At 36.4% G+C, this 17,575-nt stretch overlaps 1 protein-coding gene across 1 annotated transcript in view; it reads right to left on the bottom strand.

Moving 5' to 3' along the window:
- The window catches only part of LOC119777148, a gene marked incomplete at its 3' end in the record, with an annotated part of 96,251 nt that overhangs the window by 40,736 nt on the left and 37,940 nt on the right, over window positions 1-17,575 (bottom strand). The window contains exons 3-4 of the mRNA XM_038275941.1: window positions 14,581-14,742; window positions 9,580-9,646 (exon numbers count right to left, since the gene is read on the bottom strand). Coding sequence (XP_038131869.1) covers window positions 9,580-9,646; window positions 14,581-14,742 — 229 coding nt within the window. The remainder of the gene's footprint in view (window positions 1-9,579; window positions 9,647-14,580; window positions 14,743-17,575) is intronic.

Genomic DNA, 17,575 nt, shown 5'->3' with positions numbered 1-17,575 from the left:
CCTAGAAGATTTTTTTTTTTTAAGAAATGTTATAGACCAGAAATAGTTCTGATGGTCCAGGGCACTCCTGTTAAATTTTGTGTGATACAGGAGCCTGCAGAACCACAATAAAAGAACCCATACCCTTGCACATACCCATCGTAAAGTAGGGGTGGGTATTGGCAAAGAAGTCACGATTCGATTCGAATCACGATTCACATGCCACGATGCGATTCTATCACGATGCATCACGATACTTGAAATATTGCGATGCATTGTGATATTTTCACTGAACACTGTAAGAAAAAGATACAGCCCTTACCAGTGGCTGACTGGCTGGGTGTGATCTGGATAGCGTCTTCAATTGATACATAACTGAAAGCAACTGAATTCATACATAGCTGTATTTATTGAAATTACTTTTGGAGGTGTTGCCATGAAAACAAATACTGGACAGAAATATTACTATTACTGGCATGGACACACCAACAAAAAGATCTTAGGATTCATCAAACTTAAAATAACAAAATGAGGATAATCAGCCCGGACATGCTTATGACACAAAGCAGCAGGCGTCAACACATCCGCAGCGACATCTGCTGGACTGGAAGTTGTATTCCACTTGGTTTGATTGATGTGCGCCAACCATTAATGTATTTTATTTGTTAATTTTTTTTTTTTTAATAATCGATTCTTGCCTTCAAGAATCGATTCAGTAGATCACAAAAATTAGAATCACGATTCATCGATTTTACGATTATTTTGCACACCCTTACAGCAAGCACAAGCAGCTGCACAAGCAGCTTTACAGCAAGACCCAAATGAACTTGGTGCTGCTGCTGCTTCTGCTTCAGCCCCAGTCTTGCCAGCTCCTAAAGTTGAGAATCCACCGGCTTATTCTCCTACGCCCAGCACCTCCACAAGGGTTACCCGTTCTGGGGGACCTGTGGGGGCTTGGTCAAAAGATATGGGGGGAGGCTTAATCTCCCCACAGCCAGCCCCTGAACCCAAACCTGAAACTGAGGTGTTTCCTTTAATTGAGCTGAAAATCAATTTTTTCCTGTCATGATGGTCTATAGGCAGGGGCGGATTTAGGAAATTTGGGGCCCTGGGCATGGACGGGAAGGGGGCCCCCTGACAAGAAAACCTATAAAACAGACCCATTCTACAGATAGAGAAATGTTAATAGAATAGACATTCATTATTTGTTCTAGGTTTAGTCCCTCTCTTCTTGTCCCTTTTTCCTCTCTATTTTATCAGCCTTCTGATGGCATTTTAGCAAAAGCATTTTTATCAAAAACATAATTAATATGCACAAATAAGGATTAGTTGTATTAACTATACATGTGAATAGCACCTCAACAGTTTTCCTGTGTGACAGTGGTGCATGCAGAACAACTGTTAAACAACAAATTCCAGGTGCTGGCCAAGGACCTGAGACTGTCATAGTCCGATCAGCTCAAGGTCATTTAAAGGCTGTGCAGGAGATCCAGCTTGTGTGGTTGAGAGACCCTGAAGGACTCTCCTGCCGGCTGTCTGTACTGACTTTACCTGAATGTCCAGTTAACCTCTTAGGCAGGGATGCTCTAGCCATGCTTTGCTTAGATAGAGGCTGGGCATCCCACATTACCATTACACTCTGGACTTTCCCAACAAACCTCCTTTAAACATCGGAGAAGCGCTGCTTCAGGAGGGAAGACAGTCTGCTCGAATTGTACAGCAGTCCATGGACCCGAATGACCTACATATAACCATGTGGTACGAAGACTCTCCAGGTCCTGATAAAGGCTATAAAAAACTTAATTGGATAAATAATAAATAAATACATTAAAAAAAGGAGCGCTGCAATGAAGGATGGCACCCGAGGGCGTAGGTTTGATTTGAATTTTGGAAGGGACACTATTGGTCTGGTGTCATTGGTGCTATGCATTATGCATGCCTTTCTTTTTTTTTATGCTTGATATGAGCATCAGTACTGATGAGAGGAATTCATTGTTTAAAGAGAAAAGGAGCATTTTGCTACATTAATAAACATTTTTAAGCACTACACTAACTAGATGCTGTTTATCAATGTTGGAGTATCACCGGCTCTGATGAATGTGGAATTAGAACTGTTTTCCACTTTGTAAATGATTTTAATTGAACAACTGAGACAGACGGTAAATACAGTACTTTCTTCTGAATATATAGAATCGTGCAGAGTTAAACCCCACTCTTATATTTTTACCTACTATGCTTCATTAAAAATAATAACTTCACTATGAAAGTTGAACATCTGGGCTGTAGTTACTCTGTGTTGCCCATCTCATGTATTTTATCTGTGGCTGAAAACATGAATCATATTAATTGATTATTTGCATATTCGTAAACAAATTTAGTGATTCATCATTAAATGGAGTATAGAGACTCTAACACATAATATACATGTAAAATCTGGCTTTCCCCGACAGAGTAACCCACTTGGATCAGTAATCATACCAAAACTGTAAAATAAATTTATAAACATTTTGCAAATACGATTATAAAATGTTTTTGTCTGTCAATACTTTCCGTCCGGAGCTCTTCAGGAGGAGATGTTTTGGTTTCACCTGGTTTAATGTCATTAGTAATCTTCTTTACAGAACTTTTGGCTAACCAATTAATCGAAAGAATTAACGATAGACTGATCGATTTACGAAATAATTGTTAGTTGCTGTCCTAATTTTATCGTAACATTTCATTAAACATAACATTTCTTATTAAATACATGTGAAGTGGGGATGACATTCAACGAAACAAACATGTTAATCAGCCAAACTATCTTAAAATCCATGATGGCACCTATATGTGACCAGAACATAAACCAATCCTTCCAAATAAATAAAAAATTCTTTGAATGAGCTGCTATATTGAGTCATGATTTTACTCATGTCTCAACCAGGGGGATTGTAGGATTGATTGAGCATTGAGCATCATTATATAGCATATGGATTTATATTCTATGCAAAAAACTTTTGTAAAGCATGTCTAATATGTGCTAAACATAATCTTCAAGGAAATTTAAGACCTAAAAAAGGTGCTTTCCCTAAACCTATTTATCCTTTCAATTCTGTTTGGTTATAATAGATTTGTTTTCTAAATGGATTGCAAGAAAGAGATAGTTAGATCAGATGAGTAATAAGTAAAATCACCTTCTTAATTATTCTCTGGAACCTTATCGTACTGCTTAGCACTCTAGTAATTCTACTGTGGTACCTGTTATAGAATACACATTTGGTCTCCTTCACCGACCTTCAGAGGAAGTCCATCGTACAAAGGGGGTTGTATTTTTTAGCATACAACCATCTCAAACTGGTGAAGGTTCAACAACTCTGCCGAGAGGTCATAGGAAGTAGACCATTGTGTAAAAAGATTACCCATAGAACACTTTTTGAAGTTTGAACCTAGATGATGTTGTGATTATTCATATTAGTTTTGTTTTTAGCTCTCGCTCAGAGCAAGGATTCTTGTTGCCCTCATGATCCAGCTATTTGTAAAAGGGACGTCTATCTCTGCTATTACTCTACTAGAGTAATCAGTTTGGTGACTATTCCTTTTCAAACATTCTCGCAAAGATTTAAACATGACCCGGGAAATTGGCATGGTTATGATTTCTACCTATTTCCTCGCGTAGTTCAAAGAACTCATAATGGTTGGGGAGACGTATTTAGAACCACTGGACAGTGGAAAAAGGGATCGTATGGATGGACACCTTTAGCTAAGAAATGGATGAGTAGAATATCAGGGTTCACTGTTAACCATGCCTCCAAAGTTTTCACTATGACAATAAACTCCACAGCAGAACCCCTTGAGAAGGAAGGCTGTTCTTCCTCATTTCTATGTGCACGGTCTAGTGGAACCGATCCATGTTGGCCTTTGTATTTGTGCCCCGTAAATATTACACAAGAAGGAGATGAGATACAAGGGATTCTTACTTCTGCCCAAGGTGAACAGATAAAAATTCAAAATATTAATGGTCCGCTTAAAACAGATGAATTGTTTCAAGTCATCACTGGAATCTCTGGGCAAACAAACAACTGGCTTTTAATGGCAGAACAAGCAGCTAAAACAGTGTCTAATGATTGTCTTGTGTGTATGGGAGCCAGACCGCTGTTACGTGTGGTTCCTGCCCCCATAACTCCTCAATGTCTTCTAAATATAATGAATTATACGGTCCCATCTGATAATTGCACCTATTGGGATAACATCTATCCCCTGACCACAACTGAGAAAAAGAAACCGATCTTTTTGAAAAAAGTAGCTGTGGCAAATTTCACCTGTGTAAACAGGACCGGAGCGGGCCCGAAACTAGGCACACTAAATGAACCACAATGTGCAAGTATTTTACTGGTATCCACCTTTTTTAAACCTCAATCCCGCAGCGACGTCTGGTGGTGGTGTGGAGATGACAAATTGTTTGACAAACTTCCATGTAACACCACTGGATTATGTGCTGCTGTCACCTTGATTTTACCTGTTTCTGTTACATCACTCACAACGGATGAATTGTTAACGACTGCAAACAGCATTTTACCTCACACAGAGCATACTAGAAGGAGGAGGGCATCTGAAAATGCATGGAGTGGAGATGACCCTACTTATATTGATAGCATTGGTGTACCCAGAGGTGTTCCTGATGAGTATAAACTAGCCAATCAAGTTTCTGCATGATTTGAATCTTTCTTATGCTGGTGGTGCACTATAAATAAAAATGTAGACAGAATCAACTACATCCATTATAACGTCCAGAGGCTGGGAAATAAAACAGAACAAGGCTTCTCCGCTGTCCATGAACAATTGTCAGCTACCTCTCTGATGGCTTTCCAGAACCGTATTGCTGTTGACATGTTGTTAGCTGAAAAAGGTGGTGTGTGCTCTATTTTTGGAGATCAGTGTTGCACCTTTATTCCCAACAACATCGCTGCAGATGGCAGCCTCACAAAGGCCCTTGAAGGCCTTCGCTCTCTTAACAGCAAAATGAAAGACCATTCTGGAGTTGACACAAAAATGTGGGATGGATTTGGAGACATTTTTGGTAAATACAAACAATTGGTGCTTTCTATTTTAATGTCTATAGCTGTATTTGCCGCCATCTTGACCTTATGTGGATGTTGTTGTATTCCATGTATTAGAGCGCTGCTAAATAGACTGATTACCACAGCAATACAACCCATGAAAGCAGAAATGTATGCCCTCATGCCCACTGAAAAATACCCATCTGATGATGAAGACAGCGCAGAGGATGAAATCTCTTTGCATTTTCCTGACTTTTATCCTAATTCCAATGATATTACCAGTAACCCACCAGTTTAAAGTACCTCTGAGTGTACCCTTTACAGCTAAAACGTGATTTCATAGTTGAAAATCTGAAAAGAAGTGACTACTGAATGATAAAATAAATAGCTTAAAGTGAATAAACAGGGGGGAAATGTTGGATTAATTGTACAAGTTATTCTACTTTAATCATATTATACTTATACATTCATATTTACACATTTGCATATTCCTGTATACTTGTATTACACAAAGTGTTGAAATGTTTCACTTGCTGTCTTTCTAATGCTTGTTATTAGTGTGTGCAGGAAGCAAGGTCAGGAGAATGGAGGATTGCACGTACTGGCACCGGATGAGGAGTGAAGCACTCCTTATCTCATGATATTGTATGATGTGATGCAGAACTTCTGGTACCGACTGGGTTTCAACCCCTCCCTTTAGCAGTCGGAACCAACATTGTAGCCAGGGCGTTTCCTTTAATAAAGGCTTGTGAGGGCAGAGCTGTTTCAGAGTGGTTTGGAGAATTGTAACTGAACAGTCTCTGATCACTCTCCTTGCAAGTAAATCATACTAAAATTCTCTGTGTCTTTATTTTTACAGGTTACTGCATAAAATGTTTGGTGTTTAAACCTAACAGTTCCTCCTTGCTGGTTTCCTATTGCTTTGTTGTTACTTGGCTCCCTGTGTGTGTCTCTCCCTGGCTAATCTCCTGGCTTTTTGCTTTTCTGTAAGTTGCCTCTGGAACTTTCCATTAAATCTGCAGTCATCTCTGCAAACTCAGTATGCATTTGAGTCCTCAAAATCCTCCAAACCTTGGTACTTTGATTACTATTTGTGGGGAAACAAGGCTGTCTTAACCTCTCATGACAGGATTTTCCTTATGCTCTTTGGATGATATGTTCTTAAACATTTAATGTAACACAACTGATTGTTCACTGAGATGGAAAAATATTCTAATCATATTGATAAATAAATGATGTAATTCATTAACAAAGAATCTTTTTAAAATAATTGTAGTTTTATAATTCAACTGAGTGCTTAAATCTGTTATAGGCTTGTCTACCTTAACTCTCAGAAGAAGCACTACTGCTGCTGTAGCTCTCACAGATCCTAACAACGTTGCACAGCAGCTAAGACCAATTACTCTAGACATTGATTTCAGAAACCCGCCTTTGATGGTGTAATTGCAGTGAGAGAGATGAGCGTGTTTCTGCTGGTGAACAGGTGAGCTGTGATAGATTGTACTGAGTTTTTAATTTCTCAGACGCAGTTCAGAACAGAGAGAGCAGTTGTTACTATTGCTCACATTATCCCCAGCAGATAATCCTTTATTGTTAGGGTATATCATTTATTACAATGAACGTCTGCCATTTGGAAACCATGGTTGGCATTTTAAGCTTTTCAAAAGAACATTTGCAGATGAAACCATCTAATAGGGCGATGGATCTGTGTTTGGGCACAATAGTTTGGCTTTTTGGACCAGACAAGTACAATAGACTTTTTTAAATCTGCACTGCACACGTTTTCAAAAAATAAGGTGAAGACTGGGATTTTTGTTTGAAATTTACACTTTTAATGCAAAGTGCAGATGACTAGTACTTGTATTTCTCTGAAACACTCTCTTATTTAAGTTCAAGTTGTGGAAAATGTAACACAAAAAGATAAAGAAGATAACAGCCAGTTACATTCGGTAACAAAGTTGAAGTGTTGAACATATTTGGGTTTATATAATATTTCTTAAATAAAAATAAAACAAATATTTAAGGCTGTGCTCTTAAAATTCTTTTATTTTTTCATTTATAATGATGTTGTGAATAGCTCAGAAGTTGGCATGTTATTTTTGGATGTAAATTAAATTATTATTATTTTTTTAAAGTTCCAATGTCATTGTTTCATTTAAGTATATCTGATAATGTATTGCATCCAGAGAGTTCATGGTTGCATTTAATTTGTTAATTATTTTTATAAACAATATTGCAGAACAATGTGCTGATTAGACAAAAAACAAAAGATTTCAAAAAACAAAAAAAAAAATGTATGACATGCTGCAACTGTTGCAACCATCAAATGGATGCAGTTGGTTGCAACAGAACAATTATTATACAAAAAGCTGTGCCATGTAATCATATTTATATGATATTAGTTATTGGGAAACAGATTAAAGTTTAATATAAGAAATGGTTGGTGTGGGTCAAGTTGTCTCAGAGTAATTAGCAGAAAAGAAAACATTTTTGCAACCATCAGTACTCTTCCCAAGTGCTTTAAATGGCTTCAGGAAATACTAGTGCTTGGTTGGATCACAGAGAAGCATTAGTAGTTCAAATAACTTCTTATTACCAAAGTATGTAAAAGGAAATTTCTGACTGCTCAACAAATCAATCAACTGAGCAGGTAGGCTACAGATGCAGAGCACCACACCAAAAACAGTTGAGTCATTCTACCGTTAAAGCAAGCTGGGAAATCTTTAAGGAATGTTTCTGGCAAGATATTCAAACTATGAAATTAAAAATTAAGGCATTCCAGAAGCAAAAAATAGTTCAGCCTAGTTAGAAGTTTACATTTATAACGTGCAGCTGTCTATTTTCAGCCATGACTTGTGGTTTACAGACAAAATGCAGGGATGTAGCTGCTTGTGAACTTTGAAGTGCAATATTGTAAAACAAAAAGAAAAGAGTTGTCCCCAAGGCAACACTAAGCAGAGGGCAAAAAATATCAACTAACATAAATGGTTTTGTGGTAACTGCACAATTTAATGTTATCAGCTGTGTAATTTCAACCCAAACTGGAATCATTAGGATCCAAAGTAGCACACATGATCTGCTGTTAGGGGGGTTTTCTTTCATAAATCTTCTATTAGAGCCTTTGTGATGTTCTTAGGTTTCTTAACTTCTTTCTCATGTCAGTACAAACAGGCAACATGGTCATGAAAGGTAAAATTTAAGAGCCTGAAAAAAGCTGTCTGTGGAAAACTGTATTAAAATAATTAGATTTTCTTCCACATCCATAAATATAACAAAACAAGACTGCAGTATACAAGTACTACTATTAAGGTCCTTATGAATGAAACCTAATTGTTGGGATCTGGAGGTCTGTCCACTTTCTCCACCAGAGGGCGTACGAGATCTCCTGGAGCCGGAGCTGATTGCACCACCTGTCTCTCATCTGCTCATCAGGAGATCCGTATTTAAGGAAGCTGAGGGCTTCTCTCCAGTGCCAGAGTGTTTGCCAGTAACGGTTAGCAAGCCTGAGCCAACCAGCCTGTCAGAAACTCTGACACCTTGAGAACCTGAACCTGATCTGTTTTCTCCTCTCTGCTTCCTAGACTGAACCTGCCTGAAACCTGAAACCCTGAAGAGTTTCTCTGCCGGTGATCTGCCTGTCCGTTCTCAGAAGAACTCTGGAGAACAGTTCCTGTCAAAGATCTGTCTGCCCGCTCTCAGAAGATACTGGAAGGAAACTCTAATCAGTGATCTGCCTGCACTCAATAAGCTCTGCCTCCGCCTAGCCCTCAGCCTGCCGACAGCCTCGGGACCCTCAAGGTTCCCCCCCTCAGCTGCTCTGCTCTACTCAAGAACAGGTACAGACCTGCACACTCTCAATCCTGCAAAATACCTGGACCTCCACTAACTCCTCTGTCCTCCTCTGCAGTGAACCCACTCGTGACCAGTCCAGTCCCTTCCTGGATCTGATAAATCTGTGTACCTTTTCAGGTACACAGTCTGTGTACTCTTTCAGAACCCCACTTGAACCTGATCATAAAACTTGTACATTCATCTTTAATAAACCTTTGAACGTTTCTCCTGCCTCTGAGTGTTCTGCATGTGGGTTAGACATGTTAAACCAAACATGACACTAATAAACAAGCATGTTGGTAGATTTCTGATGTAATAGTGTTTGCTAAAGGTTTACACTATATCCAAATTAGATATAATTGAAAACAGATTATATACTTTTAGTGCTTCATATCAAAGTGATGAATTCAATTAAAGAAGAGTTACATTTCAGATATGAAATTATGTGAAAAAGTGAGGATGAACACTTAACATTAAAAATTCATAAAAAAAAATGACAAAAGAAAAATGCAATACCATGCTGGTTTTATCTACAAAAGTATTAAGCTAGACAAGAGCTGAGGGTTATAATCTTAACCAAAAAGTTTGAATTATACCTTAATCTTATGCCAAGGATGCTTTTTAATATTAAACAAGGTCAAATCTAAGGAGTTGTGCTGTGGAAGTTCTTTGCATTACGAAAATAAAATGATTTTTTTTGTATTGTGAGGATAAAGTAAGGAGCAGTTTCTCCTACCGTCCTGCATATCTTGTCTTCTAGGTCTTGGTTGATCCTCTGAAGAGCTGAGTAACCACTTTGAATCCTAACAGAGAAGAAAAAATTGAAATCATAAAGAAAAATACAAAGTAAAACATATAGACAGAACTTTTCTCTCTTAAATTTTGGAAAATATTTATCCATTTTTTTTTAATTTATACATAGCAATAATAATTATGCCGAATTTTTAAAGTAGGAATTTTCAATCTCCTTTTTTTTTTATCAGATTACTTTTTATGTTATGGTGCAGAAGCATTTTTATTCTGTTCCCATAGAACTTCCCCTATTAATTTGAATGGGAATCACTGCATATTTGTGGTTATATTTACTGTGAAATGTTTCCAAAAGCATATAAAACTGGATTATAAAAGAAAGGTTTAAAACACTTTCCTTTTGAAGAAGACTTTTCAGTGAAAATCATGCTCAAAAGAGTTTAATTAGTTAACCTCCATCTACCGGCTGGCCAGTTTTGAACCTGTCTTAATTTGGGGATGAAGGCAAAATAAAATAAATTCAAATGTTGCATTTTGGACACCATATGCCAACATTTCATAAGTCAGTTCAATTCATAGTGGGTAGACTTTTTAAAAGGGTTAACATAGAGCATCTTTGCTGCAGTAGCTTCGGACTTCCTGCTAGCTTTGCATTTCTACCTCTCTATTATGCTTCTGCCAGCTTATTTGTTTCTCTTGCTTTTCCTGAAACAAAAGTTTGATAACATTGATTCGTCTTCCCTACCAAAGATTGTGCAACTTGGTATGTAGGTTGAAAACAGAAAACAGCTCGGGGTCTGACCTTCAAAGATACAAAATACAAAAATTTATGGGGTGCTGTTTGTAAAGATAAGCAGTTAAACATTAGGATAACTATAAATAAGGGTGTTTTTTTCAAGTCATTTTTTCACTATGTCATTCATTCATTTATAAAAATCTTACTTTGTTAAATAAATAAATCTTTAGTTTGGTGCCAAATATTTTTTTTTTAACAAACTAAATATTTAATTTGCAAATTAAATATTTAGTTTGCAAACTAAATATTTAGTTAATTAAATAAATATTTAGCTCCAAACTAAATATTTAGTTTTCAAATAAAATATTTCGTTTTTTGAATAAACATTTAGCTCCAAATGAAATATTTTTAGTTTGTAAACAAATATTTATCTCCAAACTAAGTATTAAATTTGTTAATCAAGAATTAGTTTACAAGCTAAATATTTAGTTTTTTTAAATAAATATTTAGCTCCAAAATAATAATTTGGTTTGCCAATCAAATATTTAGGTTTTTTAAATAAATATTTATCTCCAAACTAAATATTTAGTTTGCAAACTAAATATTTAGTTTATAAAATAAATATTTAGCTCCAAGCTAAATATTTAGTTTGCAAATTAAATATTTGTTAAATAAATATTTATCTCCAAACTAAATATTTATTTGACGAAGTACAGTTTTTATAAATGAATGAATGATATAGTGCAAAAATGACTTGGAATAAAATAACCCCCTTCTTTTTCTCTTAAAACATGCTAAATAACCCTAAATGTTGCTCCTAATGTTTGACTAGTTAACTTTACAAACGGCCCCCCATAGCAATTCATAAAAGTAACCACATATTAGAGTGCTATGAGCAGAAGTAAAATATAGAATTATAAACAAAGTTGATGTTAAATATAAAAACGTAAGACATGAGAAAGTTTTCTCTATCCGTTCTCTTTTATGGCAACAATGACTGCTGGCATTTTTGCATGTGAGTTTTCCCCTTCAAAAGTGCCAAAAAGGATGGAAAAAACGGCAACTGAGTTGAAATTTATGTTTGAAAAACATAAACCACTTTGTGCTTCTCTGAAGATCTGTTCTGCATTAACAAATACTATAAGTTTGCACCTGGCTTATGATGCCAAAAATCTTAAAAGAAGATTTAGTGTTTATTACAACGTAAACTTAGTTGTAGGAACTATAGATCTTTGAAAAGACTTTTAAGGGAAAAACAGTTTATCTGCCATAACCATCAAAAGCTGAAGAAGTTAATAACAATGACAGCTTTTGGTCTCAGGACCATTCTAGAATTTCCAGGGAAGCTTGTGCAAACATAGATTTTACATTAAACAAAGATCATTAGGGTCAACCCCTCAGCATCCTCAGACTGGAATGATGCAGCAGAGCATGGTAAATCAGGGGCTTCTACACATCAGCTGCAATGCTGACCACTACAGCAGATTCTCCCTGCCCCCAGCCTTAAGCATTTACAACAACTATTCAGAGAATGAATACCAAAAACATTAAATCTAACTCTAGGATTACTAAATGGTTTTTGAACTGAAGTAAATAGACTCTTAACATGATTGATGACAGCTAAATAAGGTCTGACTTTCATTTTCCTGTCTTTTAATTATTTCTCTGATGTTTTGTCGACCCCTCCTCCCCCCTTCTCTCTCTTTGGATTGCTTTTATTATTCCTGGTAAAATTCCACGAATCAGTAGCTACGATCGAAAAGTTTGGTTTATCACTTCTCCTGCTTATTTAGTACGCATACTAATATTAACGTCAAATTATGAGTGTGTTTTATACACTAGTGTTTATGGTTCCATTAACTGGACCGATGTGGAGAGTGTTGAGTACTAAGCAAGACAAACAAGCCATAAAACTTTGGCACGAAAGAGATGAGAGAAGCAGAATAAAGAGTATAATTGGGCAGTACTTAGTGGCAATGGAGGGGAAATAAAACTTGTCATCTTTAGAGGCAATGCTCTGGGCTGCTTTTCTGAAGATCTTGCAGCCCTTAATTTAGAAGAAAGATGGTGCACAGAGATCAGCTAATCACAACAGTGTGGATGTTTGATATCCAACTGTAAAAATAAATAATGGAATTAATTTCTATTTTATTTTCTCTATATTCTCCCAAAGGAAAGTATGATGTTATCACATTTATTTCTATAATGGCTGCAGAAAATAAACTCTGGGTCTCTACCATGTTTTTGTTGTTGTTGTTGCTTACTTATAATCTCGCAGCTATGAAGTTATTATAAAGCTGTTAAATAAACTCAAAGCTTAAAGGTCAAGCACAATTTCACAAGGGTTAAACTATTACCAAGTGGAGTAAGCCTTTAAAATAAACACGTCGACTCGATGGAAATATCTCTTGATTTAGATCATGTCTCACCTTTTAATCCATTTCAGCTCCAGGGATATTGTTTAAAGGTTAACCATGTCAGACCTATGCATTTTTAACGTCCTGTTTATACTTGTGCAGCATGTGTTGTGCACATGGATTTTTGAGACTTCACTTTATTTCTTATTGAGCAGCTTTCAAATTTTGTGAGATTTTTTTAGATCTAGCCAAAACAATATATTTTTTTTACAGCAGGTGATGACTTGCAGCGTCCAAAATATGAATCATTTTATGCCATCAACAGATTTTGTGATACAAAATAAGTGGATAGGTTCTTAATATGTTTTAATATGGTTTAATTTTGATAAGAGCCCCAACAATAACAGAAGAAATCTTCATATCACTGCAGAACCTCATGTGACTTAATGTAAACAATAAAAAGATATTCTTAATTTTGCTGATTTACACTTTGCATAGATTTTTTTTCATAATCATTAACTGAAGTGTTCATTTTGGTGCCAATTAACTCTAAGTAAAGGTCACAAACTAATTGAGCTGATTTTGTAGTTTCCACTGAGTTAGTTAATATTAACATTAAAATAATGTAATGTAGCTTAGTAATGATACAACGTATCCTACGAGTGTTATACTCTCTTCTAAGCTTTTATTTGATCACAGTTTTGCTTGCATTCTTTTGTGTGTGATTTATTTTATCTGTGATTAAAATAAATATTCATTTAAACTTTTCAGAACAAACAAACATTGTTCTGTTTAACGAGATACTAATCAGGTGAACTTCTTTCAGTGTGTTGATGAGTTGTCTACCAATCAGAAGAACTGATTGTCCTCTCGTTAAATGCCGATGATGTGACGCCACCTTGGACGCGACACTTAACCCTAAGTTACCGAACATTTTATGTTGTGTGTAAGTCTAATGGGATAAATGGATAAATGTGACGAACGGAAAGTGGCTAAAAAATACATTACATTTATTTACTGATTTAGTCTATTTATTTATGAATAAAAACCAACAGCAATGAAAAAGAAAGCTTAAAAGTTCTTAATATGCAACGAAAGTGTTTTATGCTAACTTGTATAAGTGTATGAAGTCTTTATAATATTAACTGTAAACCATTTATATTGTGCATTTTAAATAAGAAAAATGAATTATGTTCTGCCTGCAAAAACACAGAGCTTTGAGTTATTGGTTAGAAAGTAGTTGCTTATTCTACAGGACCTTAAATTAAAAAAGTATTATTTTGAATTAAGGAGGTATTTAAGGAGTTTATACAATAAAATAAAATCTTTGTTCTACTCAAAGATGTAATGATTTAATTAAATCAGGGAAACTTACAGCAACATTAACATAAAAAAAGGAATTGGGGGTTTTCATTGACACTAGGTCAGAATCTTCTAATAAAAAAAAAAGGCTTTAAACTTCCCTCTTTCACAATAACTGACTGATTAACTAAATGGATTTTATATTTGACTCTTATATTCTATGTATCCTGCTTATCCTACTTATCAAGGACCGGGTTATGGGCACAGCAGTCTCAGCCCAGATGCCCCAACGTCCCTCTTCTCAGATAGCCCCTCCAGCTTCTCTGATTTAAGTCCCAAACCTTCCCTGATAAGCCAAGAGACACAGCACTGCAATCGCACTGACCCGTATGTCAGTTTTTCAAAATTTTAGTCTAACTGTTGAAGCAAATTAACTTCTACCTGATATTCTAATTATTGATTGTAATATGGGTGATAAAACAGCTTGCTGTTTGTGTTAGCAACCAGATTTTTTGACATAAGCCTTTCCTGTGCAATATATTTCTACCTATCATGGTGAACTATCCAATGATTCCTGCAGATGGACACACACCTGCGCAGCTTCTCTGTAAATTTCTCCAGCTCCTCCTGGGCCCGCCGCAGCTCTGTTTCCAGGTACTGCCGAGTGGAGTCGAACTCTGTTTCTACCATCTCTAGTTTGTGGGTGGTGTATGACAGACGCTTACGGAGGTCATCCTTGTGGTCGTGGAAAGAGCTGAAGAGATGTTAGTGAGGGTTTAGAGAACACGGTTATAACGAACACTATCATAGTAACATCACTGAAAACATAAAATCAGACATGCAGTAAAAGCAGAGTGAAAAGAAAAGTGTTAATCTCTGCAGGGAATGAGGTAAAAATGAAGAGTAACTCAGTTTGGACAGAGACCGGGTCCAAGCCAGGAGGGAGATGAGGAGGAGGAGATGGATGATGGAAGAATACTAAAAATGTTCCATTCAGAATGAGGGAGCATTGCCAGGACAAACATCTCCCAATCTCCCATTGGTGCAGTGCTGAATTTCATTACACTTCGCCCTAATCCGATCTCTGAATGAAAAGAGGACCATATTTTCGCCACAGACACAGACCAGAGGAGGGTCTAAAAGTGAGGATCTTTTTGTGTTTGTAATTTTTTCAAGCTGATGAAAAACGAAGGTAGAGCAAAGAAAAAGCTCAGACAGAATAAGCTTGTTAGCACATCAGCTACCAGACTGAAAAGAATCTGTATTTCTGATTCAGATTCCTAAATTAACAATCAAAATCAATGGCAGATGGACTAGTGCTACATAGCGTTTTACATTCAGATGGAGTTATGGTTATTTTCCTCAGAACCCATCTCATATTGTCTCTGCACAGAAAACAAATAAATGCACATTAATCCTAACTTAACTAAACTCTTGGTCTAGTGTTAAACTAATGCTCTGATTGTTACAGTGGACACTTTCACATGGTTTATAAAGGGCCATATAATGCAATATGAAAGTTTTTAAGCTTTTAACTTTTCTAAAATGTTCGGCATCACAAACATTTAAAAATGTTACATTTGTTTGTTCAGTCCTGTTTAAGCAATCATCAACAATACTTTGCTCCTCCCAAATCACCAAAGGAGGATTTCTCTACTCACGATAAAGCATTGTGAGGTCCATAATTAGCCCACTTCTTTGCATTAAACCAAACATGGACGACCAGAAATGGTTGCAACTTGTGTATCAGAGCTCCAAACCAACACATGAGAATGTATTCCGTTGGTCCGGAAAACAGTTATGAAAGTTATCTAATGGTCTTCCAAAAAACATAATGTAGTTTATATAATTCCTGGCTTTGATTTAATGGCCTTGATGGGGGAGTAGGAAGCATTGCTGCAGTAAAACCCATTTTTTTCCTTCTGGATTGGAAAAACAACACGACGAAAGATGTAATATTTCATGATAAATTAAAATTTGCTTGTGCAAAAGGCCATTATTTCCTCACATGTATGCCCAAATTTGAATTGCATACAAAAGCAGGATATAGGACCTTTAAATCTTTGCAGCATCTTTCCTGCCTGGGAAAAATATTTACTGTCATTGATATTTTTTGCATTTCTGCACAACCACAGCCTTCAATTTATCTGTTGGTGTTTTCTGTTGCACAGTGAAACAAAGTGCATGGTGGTGAAGTGGAAGGAAAACAAAATAATTTTGTTTATATTACATATAAAAAAGCTTGTTTGACCTCTTGGTTGCAAACTGTTTGTACAACACAAACAACCAAGATCGTGTGTGCATTTCCATAATGCCAGTTATACACATTCAGCTCAGACTAAGGAACCTTAGTCCGAGCTGAATAGCACCTGTTTTTGCTAAGACTTGTCCCTGACCGTGTATGTTATCATTGGCAGTTAGAACTCCGTCCATCTATTTTCTTCCATTTTACACATCGAAGTCACAGTGTTGCCTATCTCCAGCAGCCTATGGGCAAAAGGCGACGTACGTCCTGGGCAAGTTGCCAATTTGTCGCAGGGTGCCGTTAGAACTGTTGTTCCGAATTTGTGACACATTTAAATTTATATTTGTTTTTGTCCTATATTCAAAGTAACGATCTCAATTTTTCAACTACTTTGAGGCAAAAAATGCAGACATCAAATAATACTCCAAAATTTGCCTTCAAGAAGTCTCCTATTGTAATGTGTGTAGTTCATTTTCAGTAAATGTAACTGTTTTGTGAAGAACTTACGGTTTAGAGAAAAAACAGCAACTTAAAGACTAAAGACCAGCAGATAGGTATGGGAGAAAGCTGTTGAAGCAATCAAAGCAGCTTTATGCTATAAAACAATATGCTAAGCTTTGGAAATTTTATAGAGATCTGCCTAATTCATCATCCCTTTGTTTTTGACTACGGTACTCTTTTTACAAAATACTTTCTCACTCGTAGTTCATTATTTTAAACAATGCTTTATTATTTCAATAGTTTTGTTATTTTATGTTGTAAAACCCCATATTTTAAAATCTTTTTTAATGAAATTTCATCAAGATATATTGCAGTTTGTTCTTATCATGTGACAAGTTGTAATAAAGTTCAAAGAGTATAAATACTTAACAAAGGCAGCCTACGCTCCATTTTACAACATCCAGAGTTTAACAGTAGAACTGCATTCAGTTCAACTGAAGAAACTGATTGCTCGCCTTCATCCATCTTCGTCACAGCCAATCAGCTTTGAACCACACAGTCCAAAGATCATCTTAAAAGGCCTCCGATCCACAACTCGTCTGCTACCTAGTGCGTTTCTTCTAAACGAGGAGTTTTTCCTCTCCACTGTCGCTCCTTGCTTGCTCATCATGGACAGGTTCTCTCAACCTGTGTTATCCAAGCTTTACTTCCATCTTCCAGGTCCCTGAGTGAAGCTCTAGTATGAGCTAATGCAGTCCACTGGATCTCCCCATAAAATTCAGCATACCGTCTCTCTAATCAGCAGTCTACAGACTGACCAACTTCATCTATCTCCACTCCACCACCACCAGACCAAGTAATTGTATCAATACATTTCCTCTAATTGTCTTTTCACTTCGTG

This window comes from Cyprinodon tularosa, unplaced genomic scaffold (genome assembly GCF_016077235.1).
Source record: "Cyprinodon tularosa strain WSP-4 unplaced genomic scaffold, ASM1607723v1 ctg981, whole genome shotgun sequence".
Classification (NCBI taxonomy): domain Eukaryota; kingdom Metazoa; phylum Chordata; class Actinopteri; order Cyprinodontiformes; family Cyprinodontidae; genus Cyprinodon; species Cyprinodon tularosa.
This window is presented reverse-complemented; position numbering and strand designations above follow the sequence as displayed.